Below are 27264 nucleotides of genomic sequence, written 5' to 3' on the forward strand. Positions count from 1 at the left end.
GTGCGTGTGTGCCTGGTGGGATGCGTGTCATTGTCTTTTTCAGGGAGAGGGTGCACAGGCTTTATGAGCTTTTCCACAGGGCCGTGGCCCAGGAAAGGTGGGGACGTTCTGAACTCCCGGCCTTCGCAGAAACGTCCCCAGGTAGGCGGGAGCTGCCCAGGGACTCCCCCGAGTAGGAACCCCCACAAGCTGGGGCCTTCACCATCTGCTTTTCTGCCTCAGGACGAAGCACTGTGTGCCTCAGCACCAAAGGGGCGTTTGAACTGTGTTGACAGGGTTCATCGTGCCACTCTAGGGATCCTTCGCTGTCATGCCACCCTCTTCAGTGGGAGTGAGCCATGATGTCAGACAAGGCCCCTTTCCCTTTTCTTCCCCCTCAGCAAGTAGCAGTACAGTCGGGTGGGTCAGGTAGCAGAGTATGTCCGTCTAACATCTAACAAGAAACGAGCCCCTTAAAAAATCGCTAATAGCAATTTAATAGACACATGTCATACAGTATGCCATTGGGCCATCACAGCAGCCCTATTAGGTAGATACTAAGAGAGTTCCCATTGAACAGATGCTAAAACCGAGGCTCAGAAAGGCCAAGTGGGTGGGCCGGGGTCGCCTGGCTGGTCGGCAGCACAGCCAGGGTTTAACCAAGGCGGCGCACCCCACAGCCTGCGCTTAACCTTCGTCAAAGACACGGGAAGGTGTCCGCCCCTGTCTTGCAAAGTGACGGCGGGTCTGGAGGATGGGCCCGCGTGCTGTCCTGTCTAGAGCCTGAGCTTTTTCTCTGCTGCTTGCGGACAGGGTGGCGCGGAGGAAGAAACCCAGATTCAGGACGGGAAAAGGCAGAAAGTCTAAAGGATGTCTCCACCACCTACTGGCCCCAGGGCCTTGGGCAGACCCCAGTTCATACCTCATTTATGTACCATGCACATGTGCAGACAAGGCGAAATCGCACACGCTAGCCTCAGCCACTGTGCTTTGCCAGCCTGCGAGGCGGAAAAATGCCCATCCCGGCCCCATCTTGAATGTCAGGAACTTTTAAAACAAAAATTGTATGGCACTTTGTGGGCATTGTTATGAGGAAGAAACGAGTACATTGGGTAAATTAACTGTATTACGATGTTTGTGGTCTACGTGCAGGCGGAATTTGGTTGGGTGGGGAGATAAAAGAGGTTTCCTTGAAATGACTAACATGTCTCTTTAAACGTGCATTAGAGAGGGGTGCAGAGAGTGCACGTATCACATCTGAGATGTTCCATTGTTCTGTTTGTTTTTCATTACTCTGAAATGATTACTGCAAAAATTCCTAAATTGGATGCTATTCAAAGAGGAAGATTAAAGACCATAAGCACAGTCTTGCAGCTGTGTAAAAAGCAGCTCGCATCTGTGGTTTTGGGATGCGCTGGGTAGCGAGCCTTAGCATGCTCACCTTGGGCTCTGCTAGCACAGGAAGAAGCCTCAGGCCCGATGAGAAGTGTCACCTCCGTCCATGAGCCCCGAGGGACCTCAGCTGGCATTTTGTAGCACATCCACACCACATGAACACCATCCGCTTGGTGTTCTTTAACTAAAGCCTCCTAAATGCATTTTGGGTGGGGGATAGGTCTCCATAACGCCAAGACAGGGACACTGAGGCATTGTGAACAAACCCAGACAGAAACCTTGAATGGTGCGGAGGAAGAAGAAAGTCTGGTGCCCACCGAAATACGGGGCACTCTTGGTTCAATGGCTGGGAATTTGTAGCTGTTTGATTGAAGGTCAGTTCTGATTCAGGAGTCTAATATTTATCCTGCACACTTTTGTTCTTGTTAGAGAGTTACCAGTAGTCCTGTTTCCAGCGTGGGGAGGGAAGTGTTTGTATTCCTGGTGTTGGCTGCAAGGTTGTCCCAGCCAACAATGCCTAGTCACCGCCAAGAATACAAGAAGGAGCTTTGGATTGTTGGGTGAACAAGTCAAAGGGCGGGTGAAACCCAGGAAGGGGAATGCCTCGGGCATCAAGGAGGAGGCGTCCTTGGGAGAGTGTTGCCAATCTGCTGCTGCCGCTTGGAGGATCGGCCCCTCTTCCTGCTCACACGGCACAGGGACACAGGGAGACACTTGCCACAGCTGGCGGGCCCCGAGAGAACACCCGCTCTGGAGGAAACAGCCCAGATACTGGCCCCATCAGACTCTCTTTTGGTCTCAAGTCTTGTCATTACAAGTGGCAAATACCTCACCCGAAACTGGCTCAAACAAAACCATTATTGCCTCATGTGAGTAAAGAGCAGTTGGGGTTTGATCCCGGGCAACAATTCAAAGCTCCATCTTGTGTTCTTCGTAGAGACTAGGAATTGTCGGCTGGGACAGCGTTGCAACCGACACCAGGAATACAAATACTTCCCGACTCACAGGAGGACAAGGCGAGCCTGCAGAGAGAGCAGGACCAAGTGCTTTGTGGGATTGGTGGCTAGTCTCTGTCCTGATGGCGTTCTGGCTCCCGGTGCCGCCCCGTGGAGGGCCAGCAGCACTGCCAGCCCTGCTTCCCTGAGATGCTCTTGGCTCCTTCCAGTAGGGCCTCATTTCCCCAAAGCCATTGTGAGCTGGGTTTTCTTCCTGGTAATCAAAGAGTCTGTGACTAAGAAGAGAAGGACCAGTGGCACTGTCAGCCTGGCTCACAGAGCCAGGGGAGGAGTGCCAGGCTCCCGGCATGGACGGAAGCATCCAGAACAGAAGCACGGGTGTGGCTCGGATTCCACACAGCGAGAGAAGCTCGTGGTTCCTTACAGGACAGCTGGCCGCAGTGGGAGGGAGAGGGTCATTCCTGATCACGTCACAAGGTGACATGCTAATGGCTGTCCTAGCTGAATTACTGCCTCCCCGGCCCACGCATTCACACAGTGCGGCCTGGCTGCATGATGCTGTGATACTTCATCGCTCAAGCACATCTTGGAGGCCACATGCAGCGGAACGGTCCCTGCGTGGCTAAAACTCTTCATTCAGAAGGGGAAGCCCTGAAACCATCTTCTGGGCACAGCCGTTTGTTTGGTATCTTCCCAGTAGAGTGTTTGCTTGTTCAGATGTCACATTCTTATATAACTATTTTATTCTCACTGATTTTCTGTACTCAGGAATATTTCATTTGGAAAGATCTTGGTGTAATCAAGCAAAGTAGAAAACTCCTCCTATCGTTTTGGCCTGGACTTGTCACCTTCTCCTCCCCCTGGCCAGCTCCTCCTCATCCTTCTGAGCTTTGCTCAGACATCACCTCCTCCAGGCAGCCTTCCTTGATGGGCCTCCACACGGCATTCCATGCCACCTCTCCTCGTCTCCTGGCTTCCCATGCTTCCCTCTGTCATGACACTTATTCTACTGGACTGTGGTTTTTTTGTCTGTTTCTTTGTCTGCCTCACTCTAGAGTAGGCACATAGCTTTTGCTAATGATGGCTACCTTTTGTTAAATATTTACATGCCAAGCAAAGTAGTTGACTTTTAAACATAGTCCTAGAAGGTAGATGCTATAATTGTCCACATTTTATATTAAGAAATTGAGGCACATGGGCCGGGCGCGGTGGCTCACGCCTGTAATCCTAGCCCTCTGGGAGGCCGAGGCGGGTGGATCGCTCGAGGTCAGGAGTTCGAGACCAGCCTGAGCGAGACCCCGTCTCTACTAAAAATAGAAATAAAAAATTATCTGGAGAACTAAAAATATATATAGAAAAAATTAGCCGGGCATGGTGGCGCATGCCTGTAGTCCCAGCTACTCGGGAGGCTGAGGCAGTAGGATCGCTTAAGCCCAGGAGTTGGAGGTTGCTGTGAGCTAGGCTGACGCCATGGCACTCACTCTAGCCCGGGCAACAAAGTGACACTCTGTCTCAAAAAAAAAAAAAAGAAAAGAAAAAAAAAAAAAAGAAATTGAGGCACATGGAGAAGTTTGGTAAATTATTTAAGGTCACATGACTAATAAGAATATGAAATCAGGATTTGCTCCTAGGCAGCCTTAGCCACAAGATCGTGCTTGTAATCACTGCGGCAAGCTGTTGCCATACCTCAGTACCTCTGCTTGCAGCCAGCACAGTTGCTCCACATAGTAGGTGCTCAGTAAACATTGAGTGAGCTGAGATAAATTAGATACCCATGAATGCTCAGCTCAGCCAACTCAAAAGGATGTTGTAAGAGGTGGTTTTGCTGGTTCTGTTGCTGTGGTTAGGGATAAGGCACGTTTGGCCTCCCACTCCTGGAGAGTCTTGTGGTCAATGAGCAAGTTTTCACCACGGCCCTGCTCTCCAAGACAAAGAGACACTGACTCTGTTATTAAAACCGATCTCCTATACCAGCAGCTTTCTCAAAGGCTTTGGCTCTGAGGCTGCAGGGTGACAGGTAACCTCCACAGCAGTTCTGGTTGGGGCTGAAAAATGATTTGGAGTATCACATCTTCCAAGAGAGTTTTCCTTCAAATGTCTTTAGATTGATAAAATTCAGGCCCAATATTGCAAACATCCTGGGTCCCAGCTCGGTCTCCTGCCGTCACTAGGGGTGCCTGGTATCGAGTCCTGGGTGAGCGCTCAGGTCCTGGCCCCGCAGCCCGGGCCGGGCCCTGCCTCTGTGGTCAACTCTGCTTTCCCACATTAGCTCTTGGACGTTTCCTCTTTGTTCCTAAATGACAGAGACGTGCCTTTCGTTTTGGGATGTGGCCATGCCTTTTCAACTATGTCTATATTTTAACACTCATCTGATTGTATCTGGGGAGAAGAGGGAGGGTGGTTGGATATGTGCAGTCTTCACAGCTCTGACCAAGAGCCCTGCGTACTTGAACAATATTTAATTTTCCTAATACTGAAGTCAGCATTCGATAGAGGTAAAAATTTGGGAAACTTGAAAAGCCATAAAGAAATAAAAAAATCTACCAACGTTTAGAAATAGCCACTGTTAATGTTTTGATTTGTATCCTGGTCTTATTTCTGGGGATATAAGTACCCACGTACACAGCCTGGCTGGAATCATACTTATCGATACGTCGTGAGCAGTCCCGAAATGACATTATTTCACAATAAACAGAGGTGCAGCCTCTGCTCGTCTCTGCCTCCCCCTGCCCCAGCAAGACTCGCTGGTATTTATGTTTGTGCAGAAAGAGGCAGGAGACTCTACCTTCCCGGCGAAACCTCAGGCTCTGTGCGTACCGTCAGTGCTGCTCAGGGAGCAGCCGGTTCAGCAGTGCACATGGCTAAGGGGCTGTCACGTGCGTGACTCGAATATCCAGACTGCAACATGTGACTGCAGGATGAAGTCATATTTCCTTTTAAATTCCCCAAATATGATCACTGGAGCCCCTGGCAGCTTGATTGCCGGAAATTAGCTCCCATCAGAACGGCTGCAGCTATTTCCGAGCACCAAGAGCCGTCTCACGTGCGCTCGGGGACCTGCCCCACGTGGTTTTCTCTGTGGCCCCTGCTGCTGCTGCCCGTGCTGAGGACGACCCTCGTCAGGACACCAGGCTCCTGGGCACAGCTGTTCACGGGCAGCCACTGCTGCTCTGACTTGGGATGGGGAGTTTAAAAGGAAACATGACTTCATCCTGCAGTCCCGGGTCACAGTCGGGATGGGAGGATCCATGAACTTAGCAGAGTGACATGGAGTGGGAACTGTCCCGTGAGTCCTCTGGAGAGGCCATCTGCGTCTTCATCCTTTATTGGGAGAGGTTCTGTGTGTGGCTTATCTTCTCATAGGCCTTGTTTTAGAGCCAAAGGGCGGGTGCCGGGGTCAGACACGCAGGGAGCAGGGAACAGGTGCCCGCCTTTCCGTGGCTCCCCTCAGTTTTGCGGAGGAGACAGCGGACAGTGGTGGGCGTCGGCCAGGCCTGGGCTTCGGTCTTTGCTCCCCTTCTCACCGGCTCTGTGCCGGACCAGTGGCCCTGGCTCGGTAAGGTCAAGTGGCAAATACCTCTCCACCGGGGTGGTGGCAAGTAAAAGCGAATGAGCCAGCTATGGCCCTGGGCCCATAGTATTTAAAAAAAAAAAAAAAGTTTCCTCTTCTGTTAAAGACTTACGTCTGTATTCCTCCTCCGGTACTGTTTATATATAAACGGGTGTTGTGCACAAGGGCGGAGATCTGTGCCCGGATTGTCCCCTCCAAACCTGTAAGCACTGCAGATGACAGCCCTGTGCTCCGAGCAGCCGCTGGTTCATGTGTTTGACACGTGTCCATTAAATATGTGCATAGACAGACACACAGGTGACGTCCTGCTGTCACGGGAACGAGAGGGGCACGGCCTGTCAGTAAGGGCCTGCCCAGCGGTGCTGTCATGGACGTGTGGGCAGATGGCCTGCGCCCACTCTGACCCGTCCATCCATCCAGCCATTCATTCATTCCATTGTCTTTACACATCCGTTTCTGAGCGTGTATTGAGCACTTCCTTTGGGTAAAATCGACCAGACCCCCTGCCCTCATGGGGCTCATCCTGCTGTTGGGGGAGGCAGACGATACGCAGGTCTACCTGGAGTGCTAGACGGTAGTCGGTGCAGGGAGCAGCAGTGACGGGTAAGCCAGTGGGGGGACAGGCATCGAGGCTGTCCAGGGCAAGGCCATTCCAGGCAGCGCGAACAGCGATGGCAAAGGCCCGTGGCTCCACCCCCTTTGTTATCCTTTGACGTCCCAAACCCAGCTGCAGCCACCCCAGTGTCCTCTTGCAGCCCTTGTCCTCCCTACAACTGCTGCCCCAGCCTTCTCCACTTGCCACTGTTCCACACACCCTGCCACATGTTCCCCCAAACACACCCTGCCCTCTGCCCCAGAGCTGGTTCCCTTCTGGCACTGGTCCACTCTGACTCGTTCTTTTTGTTCCGGGTGAAACATCCCTGCTGAGTTAAGCCAACCCCACTCCCAGGCCTAGCGCCACTGGGAGACCCATGTCCTTTTCCTACAGCCATGTGTGTTCATGTGTGTGACTGTTGGCATCGGGTCACTGGCTTCCCTGGCTGAGCTCCAGGGGGCAGAGATCACGCCTGACTTTATTCTCCACAATGTCCCCAAGGCCCAGCCCTGAGCTTGGTACACAAGAGGCTACCTGGTGGTGACCCTGGAGAGGGAACATCCGGTTCTGCCTGGGGGCCAGCGAGGGTGGGGGGCACGAGACCTGACTTGAGTCCACAAACCAGTAAAACAGAACAGGCAATCTGGTGGGAAGGTCGGTCTCTGGGTCCTGCTGGCCATGCTGCTTGCAGAAGCGTTGAGATTGGTGTCGAATGTCCAGAGACAGCAGAGCTTGAACTTGAGCTGGAGTGGAGGGAGCCTAATGTATGCCCCTCGAGTCTCTCCTGCTGCTTGTCGATTGCACTGATGATCACGGCAGCGCTGTTCCAGGTGGAGCAGAGACTGGCCTGTCTGTGCCACATCCCAACCCATGTTCTGTATCCTCCTCCTTTCGCAGGTGTGTGGGATCGTGCTGGTGATGCTTAGTGAATAGTGCGTTTCTCTTTTACTCGTCTGCCGCATTTACATAACCCAGTGAACCGAAAAGTCGTTTTTCTTTGGCTAAGTTATTCATCTTATTCTCGGCATTTGGCTGCAATAATATCCCTCCTCCGGCATGGTCATGTGGTAATCCAGGCATTTTGTTCTGGCAGTGAGGAGGACACTTACAGTTAATAACACATGAAGCCATTTCATTAAAAGGAAAGTTTTGTTAGGATACATTAACACAGGCTGCGAACCAAAACACAAATCATTTCATTCCCTGGCTATTAAGGAAGCAAAATGAATTGGGAACCTAAAGCCATTTTTAAAAGAATCTCTGTTATCCTCATGTCATCTGACTGGCTTTGCATTTAACGGTCCACATCAAGGGCTTCAGAGTTTGAGAGAGTTCACAGTGCTTGTTTTTCTCTGAGGTGCAGAAGGTGCGGCGAGGGCGTTGGGCATAGCGTCAACAGAGGCCCAGTTCTGGTTCTGCTGCTCGCTCCCGGGGTCTCAGTGGGCACCTTCTTAGTTGCTCCACGGCTCTGTTTTAAGGCATCTGAAATTGCAGGGCTTTTGTGAACATTGTATGCAAAACGTCTGGCACACGAAAAGTGTTGCAAAATGGTGCTTCCTCTTCCGTAAGTCCAAGACAGTTATAGTTAATACTGGCTTTCACTCTCGAATATTACAACGTGCATAAAAAAGTGTTTCATTCCGAGGTGCAGAACTCTGGGTAATTAAGAAGTTATGTGGATTTGGAAATGGAGAGGGAGGCATTTGATCTGTGCTGCAGGAAGCAGGGGCAGGCAGCCTGCAGTTTTGGTTCCAAATCAGCAGTGTGTCGCTGAGTGTTTATATCCGAGTTCTTGCTGCTTTCCTGTCGGCAGGTTTCTCTGTGGGGTCTGATCCTCGCAGAGGTTTACAGCATCCATCAAGTATCTCCTACGAGGTCTTCCTCCTAAAATAGCTCTCTCGTCCGGGAACCTGGGTGCTTGTGTGTCGGGGGCTGGATGAACGCCCGGGCCGGGCTGCAGCCAGTGGAGAGGTGCGCCGAGCTCACTCTGAGTCAGAAGCGCTTCCCAGGTTTTGTTGAGTACTTGAAAACATGCCCGAGAAGGTCATTTACTGAACTCCGCTGTTTTTGTTGAGTTTTCTGGAAGCAGAGGGGATGCTTACCTGCCCAATCCACAGACTCTGCTTTATGTTTGTGTTTCTCCGCCTGCCTAGTATTTGACAATTAATTAGGCATGGTAATTACCTGCTTTAATTTCGTGATTGCACATCCTATAATTACTCCTAATTCTGTAATAGGGAAGTTCATGAACACAAAGGCAGCCGATGACGAAGGTGATGGGGGTGACAATACGAACAGCTGCCACTGCCTGCTGCCTGCCAGGCGTGGGGCAGGGCACAACGTCTGACAGCCATCCAGCGAGATTGGCGTCGTACCCATTTTGCAGATAGAAAAGCTGAGTCTGAACATGTGACATTCCCAGGGTCACAGCTAGAAAGGGACATAGGCCTCTCCCCCTGCACAGACATGGCCTCTCCCTAGGCCATTCTGCCCCTTGCAGGAGGGGCAGAGCCCATGTGCATTTGGCTAAAAACACCTATGCCTGTGCTTGGCAATGCCAGATCTGGGACTTCAGTCTACTTAGAACCTTTAAATCTTAATCCTCTCTCTCTCTGTGTTCCTGAACTCCCTCTCCACCCCTCCTTCCTCTCCACCCCCATGTGGGTGTGTGTGAATATCTGAGATAAATTTTACCCTGGACACCAGCACTTGGTGGTTAGATGTTATAACAGATGTACAGAACGACGCCCTGCACGTAATCGCTCAGTTCTGCTCCCCCTGAGGTGGAGCTACTGGCACTTTCTTCATTTTCCAAACGGAGACTTGAGGCTTGAAAGATGAACTGACTTACCCAGGATTGCTTGGCTAGCAAGAAGCGAGGCTGCAATTCGAACCTAGGTCTGCCTGGGGCCCTAGGCCGGTGTCTGGGCTCCTTCTCAACACTGATGTCTGATGGTGTGACAGGTCCACACTGGACACTCGCCACAGAGCCTTCAGCACCGGCTCCTTCCCTGTCCACGGCTTGGTTTAGACATCCTGGCACATAAGTGGGATGAAAGCTCACTCTCCTGAGTACAGTGAAGGTGCAACTTTGTTTTGGCTTTGTTTTTAAATTCAGGATTAACGTAAATATGATCAGGTGCATAAATTTTAAGTTTGTAATTCCGTTTATTTGTACTTCTGTATATACCCATGTAACCATTGCCTAGAGAGGAATATAGGACATTTCTAGCATCTAGAAGGCTCCTTCATGCTGCTTCGGGCTCCACGTAAGAATCCTTGCCTACTCAGGAAGATAGTCTGTTATGTTTCTCCTCGTAGCTTTACGATTTCCCCTTTCACATTTAAGCCTGTGATCTGAAAAGAAATGAGTGCCAAAGCCTCGCACATGGGTGTTCATAACTGCTTTATTCATAATAGCCCCAACTGGAAACAACCTACATGCCTATCCCAGCAGAACAGGTAAACAAAGCGTGGCTTATTTGTGCAGTGGAATACTACGCAGCACTGAAGAGGGACGTGCGTGCTGTCCTCAGCAACACAGATGCATCCCATGGACGCGGTGCTGAGCGAAAGAAACCAGACACAGCGGAGCACACGGTGCGTAATCCGCTTGGATGAAGTCTGTGAAAGCAGGTGGAGGAGTCTCTGGGGCCAGCGCTCGGCACAGGGGGGAGTGGTGTTGAGTGGTAAAGGGCAGGAGCGAGCCCTGTGGGAATGCTCCGGCAGATGTTCTTAATCTTCCAAATGGAGGCGTTTCCCTGAGACTCTGTCTGTACAAGAGTTTGCTCTGGATTCTGTTCATAGATGAACTGAGCTTTCTGCCTCCTCCTCCCCATTATCCTGTCTTTGCCGCCCCCCCGCCCCCCCGTGTCATTACAGGCATCAAGGGCAATTTTTCACAGTGGAAAAGAAATCTCAAGATTTGAACTTCCTCTTAAAATGGAGAAGAGAGAGTTCACCCTGATTCCCGATTACAGATATTGCCCTCCTCCTATTTAATTTTCTTTTGCTGAGTCAAGGAGATTGGACTCGAAGTGGCTTTTTATTGCTTGTTTTAAAAGGAACTCAGTTTTGTTGCAAGAGGTCGACTCTTTTCATTCCTCCAGGGGATTATCATCTTTGTGGCTCAAGCAGAAGAAATTTGGGCCAATCAAACTTAATTTGGAGGGGAGAGCCTTTTAAAGTAAAAAACAAAACAAAACAGTTCTGGGCATAAGCCCTTTGAATTCTTCAGTGAAATAAGTACAGGATTTGGTTAAATGTATATAATTCAAGGACAACTTAATTTGCAGGGAATGTTTCCTAATTTGGGATGCTAAAAGCATTGTTGTTGAAGAGCAGCCTTTCAGGTAACACTGGGTGATTTTAATAGCATGGCGCTAGATTAGATTAGATCTGAAGGGAGAGGCATAAATGAGAAGATGGAATTGGAGCATCTGCTACCAAGGAGACCATTCTGAGGACACAGGATCTGCCCAGCAAAGGGGCCCTTGTGCCCAGCTGCCCACAGCGCTGGTTTGGGATTCCTGGCACCTTCGGGAGCCTGGGTCACTGCACAGCGTACCACGATAGAAAGCGCCAGGCCTTAGTGGCAGGCAACCCTGGGTTTAGATCCTTTGTCTCCTCACCTCCCCTGGGCAAGTGACGTGCCTTCTCTGAGCCCGTGTCTTCCTTCATCTGCAAAGGGGGATGTTCAGACCAGTTGCCTTGGAGATTAGCAGGAGGAGGAATGGCAGGTGAGCCGTGTGAAGTGCCTGGGCCAGCACTCGGCATGATAGGTGAAAGATCTGGGTTCAGGTTTAGGCACGAGGAGTTTTAGGTGGCTATGGGAAATCAAGTCCTGGCCTGGAGTTTATATCAGGGCTCCAAACTAGAGAGAGAGATCTAGGAGTCATTGGCCTGAAAATGAACCGTGCAGAACTGGGTGTGTGGATGGGTGCGCAGGGGAGAGGCGGGTTTTAGGCAGAAGAGGCGGTGCCCACGTGGAAGGCCAAGGAGGAGCAGTCGGAGTGTGAGAGAAGGACCCTCCCTTCCAGGGAGTGAGAACAGTTGGCTCTTGCATGTATGTTATGAAAAATGTAGAGTCAGAATTTATCACTCACATTACAGAGATTTTATCATTATGTTAAAGAGGTTTTTAAGATGTGTATTGGCATTCGCTGACTGCAAATTACAACAGCCATTTATCACTGGAGACTTTACCCTCTGGGCTGTTCTTAACTCGTGTAATTTTTTAAAACCCATTGATTTCTCTCCCACTTTTCTGGTTTCCTTTGTGAAGTAGCTGCCGTATGTCCCCGGAAGGTGCTAGGACCTGTAACATGTTGATGAAATAGGGCTCATGTTTTGTACACCTAGAATGTTCTCTTCAGAGTTACAACTTGGTTAAAATAAAGAAGTTGTTGCCCCCAAATGTGCTTGTCCCACCTGGATGTGACCACCTGCTCCACTGGGCTGATAACTGAGGGTCCAGACCTTGTCTTTAGCCCGCTCACTCCTTCCCCAAATTGGCTTCTGCCTCGCCTGCGTGGCGGTCTGCATGATCCCAGGCGGAGCTGCACTGCTAACGCACCTGAGCGTGCTCCATACCACCGGGGGCGGGAGGTGCTGCTCTCAACCCCAGTATACAGGTGAAGAAAAGAATGAGCGGAAAGGTCGAGTGGGTCGTCTGTCTGACACCTGAGTCTGTGTTTTCACATCAGGGGTTCCCCAAGTTGCCCAGTCATCAGCATCACCAGGGAAGCTTTGGCGCAGTCTGCATTCCTGGGCCTCGGATGGTTAACGCAGCCCACCCAGGGGCCAGGAAGATCTGGAAAGGACCACCTCCCTCCACACTGGATCTCAGATATGTTAGTGGGAAAATAACAGTAATGGGCATTTCCCAAATATCTAGATAGGGGTCATCAAAGCTTTTTCAAAGAGGGCCAGAAAAATAAACACTTTAAGCTTTGCAAGCTATAGGGTCTCCGTTGCAGTGTCTCAACTTTGCTGTTGTGTAGATTTTCCTCGAATTATGACGGGGTTATGTCCTGATACGCTCATTGTAAGTTGAAAATACTGAAGTAGAAAATGCATTTAATATACCTAACCTACCAAACATCATAGCTTAGCCTAGTCTACCTTAAACATGCTCAGAACACTTACATTAGCCTAAAGTTGGGCAAAATCATCTAACACAAAGCCTAATTTATAATAGCGTTGAATATCTCATATAAGAGCATTGTACTACATATTCTAGCTCAGAAAAAGATCAAAATTCCAGTTTCTGCTGAATGTGTATCGCTTCCGTACCATCGTAAAATCAGAAAATCAGAAGTCAAACCTGCGTAAGTCAGGGACTGTGTTACCTAAGCAGCTATAGATAGTAAGTAAACAAGTGGATGCGGTCAGATGTAGCCCATGAGCCATAGTTTGCCTACCCTAATCTAGATGATTAGTATTATGTGCGATGATCAGGCAGCTGATTGAACTTGTCACTCTCTCGGGGTGTTTGGACTTATGAAGAATATACCACAGGCAGATAATATAATCCATCCCAGATGTGTGGCATCAGAATTGCATCAGCTGCTGGTGCAAAGACCCCCTAAAACATTAGCTTGAATAAATTAGAGATGAATATTTCTCTTTTGTTAAAAAGTCTTGAGTGGTTAATCTGATAATTGGTGTGGTAGCTCTATAATGTCATCACAGACCCAGGGGCTTCTATCAACTTGATAGGCCTCCCGTTTCTCCGTCCAATTCCACTGGAAACTTCTGTCCATTCATTGAAATTCTTTGGCATAGTCTTCATTCCTTCCTCTTGTTCACAAGGATATTGTGAGAAACCCTGATGGTCATCAGACCAGGGTTCACATATGTAATCTCTGCATTTGGGGATGACGGGTGGTTTTCACGTAGAGGCAGAATTTATCACTCATATTAGAGGTGCCTATTTTTATGGTTAAAGACGTCTTTAAGATGCATATCGACGTTCACTGATTGTAAATTACAATAGCCATTTATCACTGGGGGCTTTACTCTCTGGGCCATTCTTAACTCATGTAATTTTAAAAAAATGGATTGATCTCTCTCTCGCTTCTGTTTTTCCTTGCGATGTAGTTGCTGTGTGTCCTTGGAAGGTGTCAGGGCTGTGAAAAGCTGATGGAACAGCCCTCACGTTTTATGCCCCCAGAGTATTCTCTTAAGAGTCACAACTCGATTAAAATGAAGAAGTTTTATGTCTCAGTTGTGCTTATCCCATCTTGGGCAGAGCTCAACTCTGGTCCCCTCTCCGCTTCCCCAAATCCAGTTCCACCCTGTCTGTGTGGTCTCTGTGAGCCCGGGCATCGCTGCGTTGCGTATGTATCAGTGTGCTCTCTCCGCACAGCCTTTGAGGGGAGGCGCTGTTATTAGCTCCATTTCACAGATGAGGAAACAAATGGCCAGAGAGGTTGAACAACAGCAAACCATTAGTGCTGCAGTACGCATGTGACAAAAGCATGCAAGTGCACCTCTGCTGTCACTTGGGCTGTTGATCTCTGCTGATGTTAGGGAAATGACACATGGCGTGCTGTTCCTGTAACTTGCCAGGTGGAGTCATTCTTTCACGTGCCCGTTTGTTGAGCCAGTACCAGGGAGTCCTCACCCTGTGCAGGAGCCAGGCGTCCAGTGGCATGTGGGACAGAGGCGGCCCTGCTCAGGCGGAGCTGGTTTGCATGGGTGGCGCTTTGCTGAGATCCTAATCCCTTATAGTGAGGGTTTTAAGAGAAATTTACATTTTCTTTCTCTTTCTCTTTCCTTGACAGGTCTACATCCGGATAAAAGATGACGAATGGAACGTCTATCGGCGGTATACGGAGTTCAGGAGTTTGCACCACAAGTTACAAAACAAGTACCCTCAAGTGAGGGCCTGCAACTTCCCGCCCAAGAAGGCCATCGGAAACAAGGTACCAGCACCGAGCGGAGCCAGGCAGCCCGCCGGTTACTGCCCGCGTCGAGGCTGTTTCTTCTTCTTTGGTCTATCATTTAAAAATGCACGCTCCTTAAAGAAAAGCTGGCTCATGTAGGAAAAAAACAGAAAAAAAGGAAGTAGTCACCCACAATTCCACTACATAAAGACAGTCGCCATTAGCTTCTCTGTGTGTCTTCTTGTTTCTCTAGGACAGACGTTGGAAAACTTTCTCTGTAAAGGGCTGGAGAGTAAATCTTTTTGGCTTTGCAGGTATACGATTTCAGCAGAAAATACTCGGCTCTCCCGGTGTAGTTGCGAAAGCAACTGTAGACAGTACAGACACACTTGGGCGTGGCTGTGTTCCAGTGGCATTTTGGTTTTAAGAATAGGTGGCAGCTGGATTTGGCCTGTGGATTAGTTTGCTGACTGCTGTTCTGGACCAAAATATTTTTTCTAGTCTTCATCCACGGTAGTTATGATATGAATTTAGACTTACAACTGTGGAGTAAAACTTTTTCAAAGAAGATTTTTTGGTATGAGTGTAGGGTTACCTGCCTCCCGAAGCTTAATGCTTTATGATGACTTAATTTATTTCTGTGTGTTCACCCAGGCACCCTTGAGAAGGGAGGCGCTAGCCCTCCACAAGCTTGCCAGCTGATTAGTATGCATTCATTCATTCATGCATCATTCATTCAGCAGGCATTTACTGGGCACCTACTATGTGTCACTGTGCAAGGGGCTGCGGCCAGCACTGCAGGAGACAGACCTGCATCTGGGCCTGGCGCAGAGCCCTGTGGAGTCGTCTGCTTCGGCAGGTGGCGTCATTTTGTCACCCTCCTGTTTGCTGATGGCAGTGGTTCTCCATCTCAGCTGCACTTTGGATCACCCGGTGAGCTTTACAAACCACTGAGGGCCGCCCACACCCCACCTCACACACCCCCTTTCTGATCTAGTCGATCTAGCCTGAGGCTGGGCGTGGAGGGGGTTAATGGCTCTCTGGGTGATTCCAGTATGGAGCTGAGCTAGAGAACCCCTGGCTTAAAATTAAGGAGGAGGAGGCGGAAGCATATCGGCAGTTTCAGTGCATGGTCACTAGGTTGGCAGGGACAGCTCAGTAGGAGGAGGTAGAGTCACGGCCCCTCTCAGGTGTGGGAGAAACCAGGCTTCATACTGAGTGTGATCCCTCCACTGTGGTCAAACCGTGGCCCCGGCCAGCAGCAGCAGCTGGGGGCTGGGCAGAAATCCATGTTCCTAGACTCACTCTAGACTGACTGCCTTGCAGCTCCGGGGCTGTGACCCAGCAGTCGGGGTTTAACAAGCTCTCAGAGTGATGCTGATGTGTGAAGAAGTGTGAGAACCACCGTGCTAGCCTGTTGGCAAAGCCACGTGGCAGATTCCACGTGGGGTGAATCCCCCAGTTTCTCTCTTCGAGAGTCACTTCGCTAGGACTTCCTTTGACCTTTATCGTAGAAAAACAGAACAAGAGTTTCTATAACCCACTCCCAGCACTTGGGAATTCCACAGGGAAAACTGCTGTTACTGATGGTTATGTTTACATGTGCATAGATTTCTGTTTAAATCAGATTGAAATCTGAGCACATCAAGGTCTGCTGGATTTTAATTTTAAACAGTCATAACGTAGGCTTATCTAAGGCCCAGAATAAATCTGTCCTTCATTTTTCTGTTGAAGAAAAGTGAAGTTGAAGCCATACACATGGAAGACTTAGCTACACTTGTTCATAGCAAGGAGTACAATAATTCTTTTGAAAAGATGGGGAAAACTGTATACTGATTTAATCTAATGGGCTTGTGGGCACATACAAACCTCCGGACCCATCCAGAATGTCTTAAAGTGCCATAAAACAAAATTCTGCCTGACCAATGCATTATCATTGTAAGATATTCTCATTTGCAAAAAGCATTACCCTGACTGGCCCTTCCACGACACCTTCTCCAGGGAACTTGGCCTGTGTGTGCCATCTTGCTGTAAGGGGAAGCTATTCTAGCACAAGGCTAAACCAAGGGAATTCAGATGGTGAAGCGTCCCGTGTACAGTAGCTCCTTATTTAACATCGTCCATAGATTCTTGGTAATTGTGACTTTAAGTGAAATGATGTACTGTGTAATAAAACCAATTTTACTTTAGGCTAATTGATAGAAAAAGAGTTAAGTTGCTGCAGCATACAGTACGTCATTTCATTTAAAGTTGCAATTTCCAAGAACCTATCAACAATGTTAAGTCACTTCAGGAATGACTTATTTGTCCACTAGGACCATTAAGACATGCGTCCAGATGAGACATCTTTAGGTTGGTTGAATTTTGCGTACCTTGTTACTCTAAGCCTGGGACCTGTTAAATGACTCACTCCAGAATCCATAGGCATGGACATTATCCAAAGAAATATTAAACATAGTTTAGCTTTGTCTCATTTGTCAAAGGAGTATCTTTCTAGCCTGAAAGTCTGTATATTTCCCCCACAGGGCCATCATTGGTGATTGACAGTTTTAGAATTGAAATGTGACCAATTTGAACCTTTTGTAATTGATAAAGTTAACATATTGTATAGTTTGTGCGTCAGCATTTATCTTTACAGAGGATTTGTTGTCTGAATATGCCATGCGTGTGTGTAATTGTAAATTCACTCCCTGGGGTATCCACACCTTCGCGTCCACTTCAAGCCCAAATCATGGTAAGACAGTGGCCCAAGTGTCAGTCTACTACTCCATGAAGTTTATTCCTGTGTAGCTGAGTCCAGCCATGATAGACACGTATTAAAGTTATTCATTAACTTTTAAATATCACAAGTGTGGAGCTCGTATCAGTCAGGATAGGCTTGGTTAGTTGAGGTAAGAATTCCCAGATCTTGGTGATGTAAACCAACAGAGGTGTGTTTTTGGCTCACGGTCTGTGGCCATCGTGAGTTGGCTGGGGCTCTGCTCACCTCAGCGTCGGGGTCCAGGCTGCTGGGCGCTCCCTGTCCATGCGTGTTGTCGCGATTGCAGCACCAGGAGCAGGGAGGAGAGGCCAATCAGGCAGTGGCTCCTAGAGCTTCCTTCTGGGAGTGATGCGTGACAACGTGCTCACGTTTCATTGGCCAGCGCTAGTGACGTGGCCATGCCTAACGCCATGGGAGCAAAGGAGTCCACTCCTGCCGTGTGCCCAGGAGCAGAACTGGAATGCTAGAGACGAGCTCTAACAGCCCTCCCTGGAGTAGCACTTCTGTTGAATGACATTTTTGGGCAGGACTGAGATAATAAGAGAACACAGCCCCGTCAATCCACAGCCGGCACAGAAGGCCTGTGGGCTCTACTTCCAAAAGATAATCGCGGTTCATCTGCTTCCCTGAGTCCCGGCTTGGGTAACTCTAACCCAAGCCACTGTCGTCTCTGGGGTGGGCACCTGCATGGCCGCCCTTTTCCTCTCTTGCCTTCCCAGGGTCCATTTGCCACACTGCAGCTAGAGGGAGGTTTGTGCAACAGAAAGCAGATTGTGTCACTGCACATTAAAACTCCCCAGCACTTATGACGAGGATTCCTTACTGTGGCCTGTGGGGTATCCCCGAAACGCCCCCGCCTGCCTCCCCTACCTCGTCTCATGCCCACCCCCTCCCTCTCCACCCAGCCACTCTGCTGTCCTCAGACATCCACACTGTTCTCACCTCAGGGCCTTTGCATGTGCTGTCCCCTGGGCCTAAAGGACCATCCCCAGATCTCTGCATGAAGGGCTCTTCCGATTCATCAGGCCTCAGGGCAGCCTTGCCCTGCTCGGAGAGAGGCTTCTCCCGGCCCCATTCGTGCTGCCTTCGGTCCACTGTCCATCTCGTTCCTCTGCTTTAATTTTCCTCCCGGCACGTAGTGTTCATTGAAATGACCTCTTTGTGCACTTAAGTATCACCTCTCTCTCTGCCCTGGCACGGAAACTCGGGAACCAGGGCCCGGGTCTGCTTCTGCTCACTGCTCTGTCCCCAGCTCCTAGAATAGCATCTGACACAGCGAGATAGGCACGGCCCCAATTAATAAAGGAACAGAAATTAAATGGAAGAGTTTCCCTTTTATTTTCTTCTTCACTTTGCTGGGTCTCGGCACAAATTCAAAAAAATCTAAATTCCAAAAGTGAGCAGAAAAACTTTCAAGGTGACTCGGGAGGTTGTTCTCCGCCTGCCCTTGGCCGAGTATTTCTTGCCAAATGGGCGGGAAGCCAGGCCGGGTTTGGGAGGCGGGAAAGCCGGCGCTCTGATGGTCCGAGGAGCCGACTGGCGAGCTCCCCTGTCCAAGTGGGCTTCGCCCGCGTGAGGCTTAGGTAAAGGACGCGTTTTTGATGATGTTTCTAAATCTACATTATTGTCCAAGGAGCAGATGAGAATTGAGAGACTGTCAATTCCTTCCTAGAATGATAGATTCGATCTCTGAAAGTTCATTTGGCATTAAGGCAAGGAAATCGCTTTCCCTGGAGCTGCAGATAATTCAAGTTGTTGGAGAAATTATGCATTAACATCCTCGTTAAAAACACATCCACCAGTGTGCGGTGGGGGGCCGGCTGGTGCTGGCCAAGCTGTGGAAGCTCCTCCGCTGCTCCCTGGGAGGCGCCGTTTGAAGCGCAGCCCAGGGGACGGCCGGCCTCCAGAGGTGCCACGTGGGTCTCAGCAGGTTAGAATCACGGAGTCAGCGGGGCTGCATTTCCCCCTGGAGGCTCTGGGGAGAATCCGTTTCCTGGCCTTTCCCGGCTCCTAGAGGCTGCCGGCACTCCGTGGCTTGTGGCCCCTTCCCTTGTCTTCATGTGGCCCCCTCTGACCGTCACCGCAGCAGAGGACAGTTCTCTGCTTTTCGGGAGTGGGATTAGGTTGCCCCCCCAGATTGCTCAGGGCAAACCCCCATCCCAAGGTCCTTCATTTAACTGCCTGTGCAGAGGCCCCTTTGCCGTGTCGGGTAGCATAGTCACAGGTTCTGGGGATCGGAGTGTGCATATCTTAGGGGGTGCATTAGTCACCTACTGTGCACCTCTCTTTCTTTGCCTGGAGGAGAGAACTCTTACTGTTATCCCACTTCACACATGAGGAAGCAGAGCCATGGGGAGGTACAGTGACTTGTCCGAGGCCAGCTCGCTTGGCAACTTCCAGGCGGACACTTGGGCTGAGGCAGGTATTCTGCAGAGTCGTCAGCCTCGGCGAGTGTGGCCTGTCACGCAGGCAGATCTGCCGCAGAGCACCCGGGAGGGTGGAGGGGCACTGCTTAGTCAGCCGTCGCCTGGCTGGTGGACGTTTACGTCAGCCCCCCAAGTCAGTCCCTCCTCCTCGGAGCTGTGGCGAGCAGGGCACGGGAGAAGCCAGACTCGGTTGCCTCTGTCCCCCGCACCCACCATCCCACTCGCACCAGGGGCCATTGGCAGAGCTGGGGGTGCTGCCCTCCTGGTTCACCCGCAGGTTTACGTGAACCTCCCTGGCAATCCTAAACATATGGGAGGTCGTCGCTCATTAATTTATTCAGTTACGCATTTATTCATTCAACAGGACTTGGCAACTCTGTCAGTAAGGAGCTGTAACAGGCACTGAGAGTCAAGGAAAACAAAGACAGAAAAGAAGATTTCCACAGCTTTATTAGCTGTGTGGCCTTGGGCAAGTTATTTGACCTTTCTGTGCCAGTTTCCCCTTCCGTATGCCAGGAATAGTCACAGCACTTCTGGTGTTTTCCTTAGGAGTGAAGGGGGTAACGTTTGTGAGGTGCTTAGAGCACCGTCTGGAAACTGCTGTGTCCTGGTTTGCGAAATAAAGGGGCGCAGGGACTGCTGGAGAGACGGAGCCAGCAGATGCATGAGCGCGGCCTCATCACCGTGAAGCTGGGACTCTGAGCCCAGCATAGCTGGTCCCTCTGGAGCCCCCGCGCCCTGCGCTTCTGTGTAGAGTGACACAGCCATCCAGTGCCAGGCTCGTCATGCACTGTCTGTTCGTCTTCTCATTGTGCATTTCTTGTCATAAAAAATGTCTTATCGACGAGGAACCCAGGGGCAGTAAGCTTGCTGCCTGAGGTCCCATAGCTTGTAAGTGCCAAAGCCAGGGACCGAGCCACACTCCGCCGATGCCACCGCCCTGCCCTGCCGCCTCGGGGGGAAGCTCCGCAAATCCAGGCCCGGAGCTGGGAGCTGATGGTGCAGACAGTCAGTGACCACAGGCTTCTGTGCAGAGCTGCACGATCTCGGGGGGATCCCGCCAGAAAGCCCCTCACGTCCAGACAATCCAGATGACCGTGAACCACCCCCACCTGCTCGCCACGGAGACTCGGGGAGCTCAGACGCCATCCCCCAGCCCTGCAAGTTTTCCAGAGGGAAATCTGGGAGAGAAAAGCAGCTCCCAAGGAGCGAAGCCATAAACTCAGGCTTATGTCTCATTTGACACTCCGCCAACCGCTGTCTAAATAGTCCTGGTACTTAATGTTTCAATCGAGAGGAAGAGAGGAATTGGGCTCATTATACATCACACATTTGTGTTTCTCTTTAATACAGTAAAAGCCTCTTAAGATATTTTCCAGGAGAACAGTTGCTGAAGTCATCTTGCCAGAAAAAAAATCATCTTAAGAGAGAAACATTGACGAGCCTCAGACTGGAATGTGTATGGGTGTATGGATTTAATAAGTGGGGCTTTCTTGGGAGGGCTTTTCTATCATATCAAATTAAAATCCAATAAAAAAATCAAGGTCGTTTATAAACCGAGAGTCCAGAGCCAACAACCAGAAGTGTATTTGCTGTTCTGTTCCTGTCCTGCAAACCTTCTACAGGCAGCACGTGGAGAGGTTGAATGCAAGAGCCTCCCCTTGGTGGCCTTGGGTCACAGACCTGGCAGGCCTCACCCTACACAGGGGCCTTCGTGTCTCCTCCAGGAAGCCTTCCCTGGCCTCAGGGTGTGAGCTGTCCCTCCTCTGGGTTCCTTTCTCGGGCTCCACCACATCACAGTGGCCTGACTTCAGTTCTCCAGCCCCAACATTGCGCTGTGGGGGTAGAGGGCAGCGCCTGGCCTTACCGAATCTTTGTCATCTTAGGATCTGCTGCAGTGCCAGGTGCGTAGTAGGTGCGCAGTCAGACGAGTTCGATGAACAGATGAGCTCAAGCCATGTAGAAACTGGTGTGTGGCGCCCATTCTGTTTGGTTTCCAATTTCCTTTCTCCTTGGTCCTCTTCCTGACTTGCACTGATTATTGTTCGGACACGCTCAGTTCTCACCTGGTGCTGTCGGACCTGCTCACTGTGTGCTGGCTGAGTAGTATTTGTAGGAGGTTCTACAAAGACTTTGCATTCGCCGTTCTTGGTGGCAGAGAGGATTTGCTGGACACATGTGGGGTCTGGCCTTCCCTGTTCACCAACCAGAATTGGCCAGGCCCCCTGCTTCCCTCATGCCAGGCTGGGCTTGAGGGCTCTCTTTCTGGGGTGAACCCACTGGTTTTTGTAATTGACACAAATTGCAAGACACTTGACTCTCTGCTGGGCGTTAAACATTGGCCAAAATATTTCTGGGGCTGTTAGGTTACTTGTATGTCATCATTTAATCTCTCGCTCCAGCTCTAAAGGCCTTCTGAATATACTTAGCCCATGTTCCATCTGCTTTTCTTCCTCACATTTTTGGACAACTGATTAAAATCACAACTTAGAAGGGTACTTCTCAGCTCTCATTCTCTTCTTGAATAATTGAGAATAATTGCTACCTTTCCCATTAATATTTGAGAGCTGTGTATTGCAATCCTGCTTCGTCTTCGGTACGCTGGGAAAAAACATGTTCAGTCTCCCAAGTTGCTGCCATTTTTGTCGCTTCCTGACACCACCTTCCTAGGGTTCAGAGCCCTCATGTCTAGAGGAAGCCACCGCCTGTCTCCTGCCTGTCTCTGCAGTGTCACAGGCCACCTGTGTCTTCAGAAACCAGGTGATGCAGAGGCCGGGTTTGGGCTGTGGAGTCTCACTGCCCATTCAGAGCCTGCCCAGGCACACACTGGCTGCGTGAGCTCGGGCAGGTCACTCAGCCTCTGCGACACTCGGCTGTCACCCGGGGGTGAGGACGCTGGCAGCACCGGCTCTTATGAAGAGCGAACAAGGTGTGATGCAAGTTAGTTCTTTAACACAGCACCTGGCGTGTCCTGGGGCTTCAAATGCCAGCTTAAAACAGTAGGTCTACAGGGAAGCCTGGCTGATTGGGTTTCCTTTCTTTTGTGATTTGCGATAACTCGGACATACGCATCTTCATTCTTCCTTCTTCCCTTCTCTCCTCTTCCTCCTTCTCTTCGTTTCCATTCTTGTTGTTACAGTGGTGAGTTTGGGGGGATTTCTTTTTTGTTTCTAGTTGAGGTATAACACACCTCTAACCTTAGGGTACAGTTGGATAGATTTTCACCAACTGAACACACCTGTGCAAACAGCTCTTGACCAAGAAACAGCCCATTAATGGAGCTACAGAAGCCTCTTCCCGTCATGCCCTCCCCACATGGGGGCCACACGGGGGCCGCTGCCTGATTTCTGATGCTGTAGAGCACTTTGGCCTGTTCTGGAGCTTTACACACAGGGAATCACACGGCACGTAGCCCTTTGCACCTGGCATCGTTCTCTCACCGTCACGTCTGTGAGATTCACACGTGTTGTCGCAAGTGGCAGTTGTTGGCTTGTCTTCGTTGCTGTGTAGTACTCTGTTATAGGAATATGCCAATTTATTTATATTTTACTGTTATGCATATCTGGGTGGCTTCTAGTTTGCTTCTGTTATGCATAGTGTGATGACGTTCTTGCATGCGTCTTCTGATAGACAAGCCCTGATCGATGGGGTCTGTACTCAGGAATAGAACTGCTCGTCATAGCGCGCGCCTGTATTCCACAGTGGTAGATACTGCCGAAGAGTTTCTCAGTGACAGTTTCTTAAAGGAAGGGACAAAGAATACGAGGAATAAGATAACAAGCACCTATATTCCCACCCCATAAAATTAACAGCTGTTCACCATTTTGTCATGTTTGCTTCTAAGCTCCTACAAAATCATGACAGAATGTTTCAAATATGCTCCACAATGCACAGGGAAATGTAGTGAACATGGACGGACCACCATCCAGATGTGATAACGTTAAAATGTAAAGGGAAACATAAACACAGCCGAATCTTCTTGGCACGCTCCTCCCAGAGGCCGCCACTCCGTGGAGTTGCCCCGTCTCCTTCCTCTCCACGGTTCTATACTTTTAGTGCCTGTGATTATGAGAGAGTTTTCTTTTCACTGCTTTACATGAATGATATTCTTTCTGTGTCCTTTCACAACTTGTATGCTTCACCAATATTACATTTTTGCGATTTATTCCTTTAGATGCTTGGCATTCTGATTGGTTACCCTTAACTGCTGTGCTTCCTCCATTGGAGGACTATTCAGCATTGCATTTGTTTATTCTCCCGCTGTTGGGCATTTAGGTTGCTCACAACTTTCCCTGTTCACATGTTGTTGCAGCAAGCGTCTGTAGTAGACACATCGCTGTGTAGACGTGTTGAGACTCAGTTACTCGTGGCCGTGTGCCAGTGAACCAGGCTGCTGACTCACAGGGCACACGGGTCTTTAGCTTGCCTCGCTCCTGCCAAATCGCTTTCCAATTGGTGGCACCCATTGTTCACTCCCAACCAGGCGGATGAGAATCCCCATTGTTTCGCATTCTCAACTGCACTCGGCATTGTTTGACTTAAAATTTATTTCTATTTTGCCAACACAATGGGCAGAAAACGGTATCTCATTGTGCTTTTGATTCACATTTCCCCAGTTGCTGATAAGGTTGATGATCTATTAACAATTTTTAGTCATTCAAATTTCCTCCTCCCTTTCTTGCCTTTGTGCATCCTTTGGTCATTTTTCTACCGGGGTATTTTCTTCTTGATATCTAGGATTTTTGCATGTTTTTCTGGATGTTATTCTTTGTCTTTGCGTTCCTTTATGAAGATAGAACTCTTGTCCCCTTGTTGACATAGGAACTCCGGCTCCACTTACACTGGAACCCGGTACCTCTCTCTCTGCTGCGTGCCTGCCGCCCCCACCCCTAATGTTGCAGAGCACACACTCGCTTACATGTCTGTTCTCCTCGCTGGACGGGGTTTCTGGGCGAGCAGCAACTTCCCATCAGACAGCACACGCTGAGAGACTCCTGTCTCACACCAGGAGAGGCTGCATTCGTGGCTCTTGACGGAACATCGGGCCCCTGATGGTCACGTGGACCCAGAGTACACCCCGCTCCACAGCCCCCCTCTCCGAAGCGCGGTCCAGCAGGTCTCGAGTGTCCTGGGAGCACGGGGCACAGTGTCACCTGCTCTGGAGAGAGCCCGTCTCCTCGGCCACTTCACAGGCACGTTAAGCCTCGCCACCCCCTGGGAACCTTCCCATCATTCGATTCCTCAGCTCTTCTGCCTCCTGAGGGAAAGCCAAGTTCTTTTTTGTAATGAGTTTTGAAGCTGTTTTGAGTTAAGTGCCCAATCCTCATCAGCTGGTGAAAATGGAGCTGTTTCGTGTCACAAAGGAGACTTTGATACTTGCTTTTAGCTCTCCCTGGTGACCTGGGCAGCCCTATTCCTACCCCCAGGAAATAAACGAGCCCCTCTTCACCTCAGAGGAACCACGTTAACAAGAAAAGTGGCCGTTTATCGCGTGCTAACTCCATGCCAGGCGTGGTGCCGGGACTTCGCCGGCACGTTCTCATCTGGTCTGCTCGGCGTCCTGCTGGCCGAGGAACTGGCGTCCCCGCCTCACCGCATGTGGCAGTGCGGGTCTCCCTCCTAAGTCTCCAGCCCTCAAGCTCTTTCTTGCCTTAGGACCTTTGCACATACAGTTCCTTCTAGAATACTCCATCCCTTGCCCTTCCTGTGGCCGCATCTTTCTCCTCTGTCACATCTCAGCTTGAATTCTGCCTCCTCAGAGAATCCTCTCCCAGCTGTGCAGAATAAGTCGGCTCCCTCCATCCTGTGCTTTCTTGGCCCCTTGTTTTTCCCTTTATGGCGTTAGCGCATTTTGTGCATGTAGTTATTTATTTGTCTAAACATGGTGTGTGTGTCTGTGCCGACAGGGGAGGAACCAGTGAATTATTTTAAGCGTTAGAGTGACAAGGTCCGATTGCTATTTGGAAGACGTCACTGCCTGTGGAGGACGGCTGGGCGGCATCAGTGCAGCAGGGAGACCCATGAGAGGGTGTTGGCAGAACGGCTGCAGTGGGTGCCGGTGAGGTTTGAGGGGATACCGAGCCCTTAAGGACTCTTTGAGAGGGGAGTTAGTGGACATGGGGGCGTGGAGCCCGACCTGGCAGATGGGGGCTTGAAGAAAGGTCAGACTCACTCACAGGTGACCGTGCTGTCCAGTGTGAGCCTCCTAAAACAGTGCGTGGACAATCCCAGTGCAGAGGTTGTCAGCTGGCAGCCCACAGGCCACATTCTGCCTGAGACATGGCTTGTGTTTCGTGGTGGTGGTGGATATGGTGGTGGTGGCTATGGTGGTGATGATAATGGTGGTGTCCCTGCATGTGACAAAACCAAAATTAAACTGTTTTTTAATGTAAAAAGAGAATTTATTGGCTGGTCTAACAGAAAGTCTTAGGAATGACTTCAGGAATGGCTGGATCCAGGAGCTCAGTGGTATCACCAGACATCTGTATCTTGGCCAGTCTCTTTCTTGTATGCTCAGTTTCTTGCATGTTGTTCATGTGCCTATTTCTTTCTCTGCCTGTGTTTTCTGGGTTGGCTTCTTTCCTAGGCAGGCTTCCCTTTCATGGCAAAGATGGTCCCCCACCTCTAGGTTTTCAGTGTATCAACTAAGCAACTCAGGCAGAAAGAGCAAGTTGTTTCCTAGTAGTTTCAGTCTCAGTGCTGACTCGCATTGGCCCAGCTGAGTTCTGTGCCTGTCCCAGGACCAGTCACAGCAACTGTGTTTGGCCTGGTCATGTACTCATGCCTGGGTAAAGGGGTGAGTGAGTGAATCCTGTCCAAATCCTATGGACTGAGAGTGGGAGAAGGTCGCTTCCCCGAAGAAAGCAACTGTCATCAGAAGAAAAGTACATGGGTAGTGAGTAGGCAAAATAAGGGAGACAGCCCAGGGCTAGAAGGGAAAGATAGAGGTCAGGGAAGCTTCAGAACAGAGGTGCTACTGGAATTCCGTCTTGAGGGATGAGCAGGATTCAGCTGTTGCGTGAGGTGGGAGAGCTCCAGGCAGAGGAAATGGCACTTCTGAAAGCAGAGCTCATGGAGCTCCTCAGGCCCACGATGCCTACTGAGCAAATGGCATGTGCACGTGTGTGTGCATTAGCAGGTGAGGCAGAAGAGCCAGGCAGGGCCAGTAACCTTGCATGCTTAACTAAGGAGTTTGGACTTTTCTTCCTGAAAGCAAAAGAAAAAAGGAAAAAAAAGCGGCATGGTTTAAAAAAATTGTTTTGCATTTTTTAAAAAAATGCTCACTTGGGAAGCAGTGTGGAGAATGACCAGTAGCAGGGGAGACTGGCCCAGTAAATGCACAGAGGGCTACAAACATATCAAGAGGAGCGTCATTATTCTTCCATTCAACAAATCTTTCTTCAGCACCTACTGTGTGTCAGCCGCTGAAAGTACAGCAGAGAATTAAACAGACAAGGGCCCCATTTACATGGGCTTACGATGTGGGGGTGGGAGGGAGAGTAGATAATATAAACAAATTAGAGGTAACTTCTAATAATCTCTAAATAATATAGAACAGTTACAAGGAGATTTAACTCTAGATCTGTCCTTGGAAAGGTGAGCCAGGACATAGGAGGTTTAAGTAATAAACTGAACAGCATAGAATTTTTACTTACAAATTTTTTTTTTTAAAAATATATTTGCCCACAGTTG

General features: G+C 49.8%; 1 protein-coding gene across 4 annotated transcripts in view; it reads left to right on the forward strand.

The window, feature by feature from the left end:
* Window positions 1-27264, forward strand: part of SNX29 (sorting nexin 29) — a 394246-nt gene that overhangs the window by 315673 nt on the left and 51309 nt on the right. For 3 of the 4 annotated variants that reach the window (XM_045542623.1, XM_045542624.1, XM_045542626.1), the window contains one exon: window positions 14284-14424. In XM_045542623.1, coding sequence (XP_045398579.1) covers window positions 14284-14424 — 141 coding nt within the window. Of the gene's footprint in view, window positions 1-7393; window positions 7456-14283; window positions 14425-27264 lie in introns of those variants that run through there. The other variant, XM_045542625.1, reaches the window with a different exon arrangement.

The sequence above is a fragment of the Lemur catta genome, chromosome 2, assembly GCF_020740605.2.
Source record: "Lemur catta isolate mLemCat1 chromosome 2, mLemCat1.pri, whole genome shotgun sequence".
NCBI classification, from domain to species: Eukaryota; Metazoa; Chordata; class Mammalia; order Primates; family Lemuridae; genus Lemur; species Lemur catta.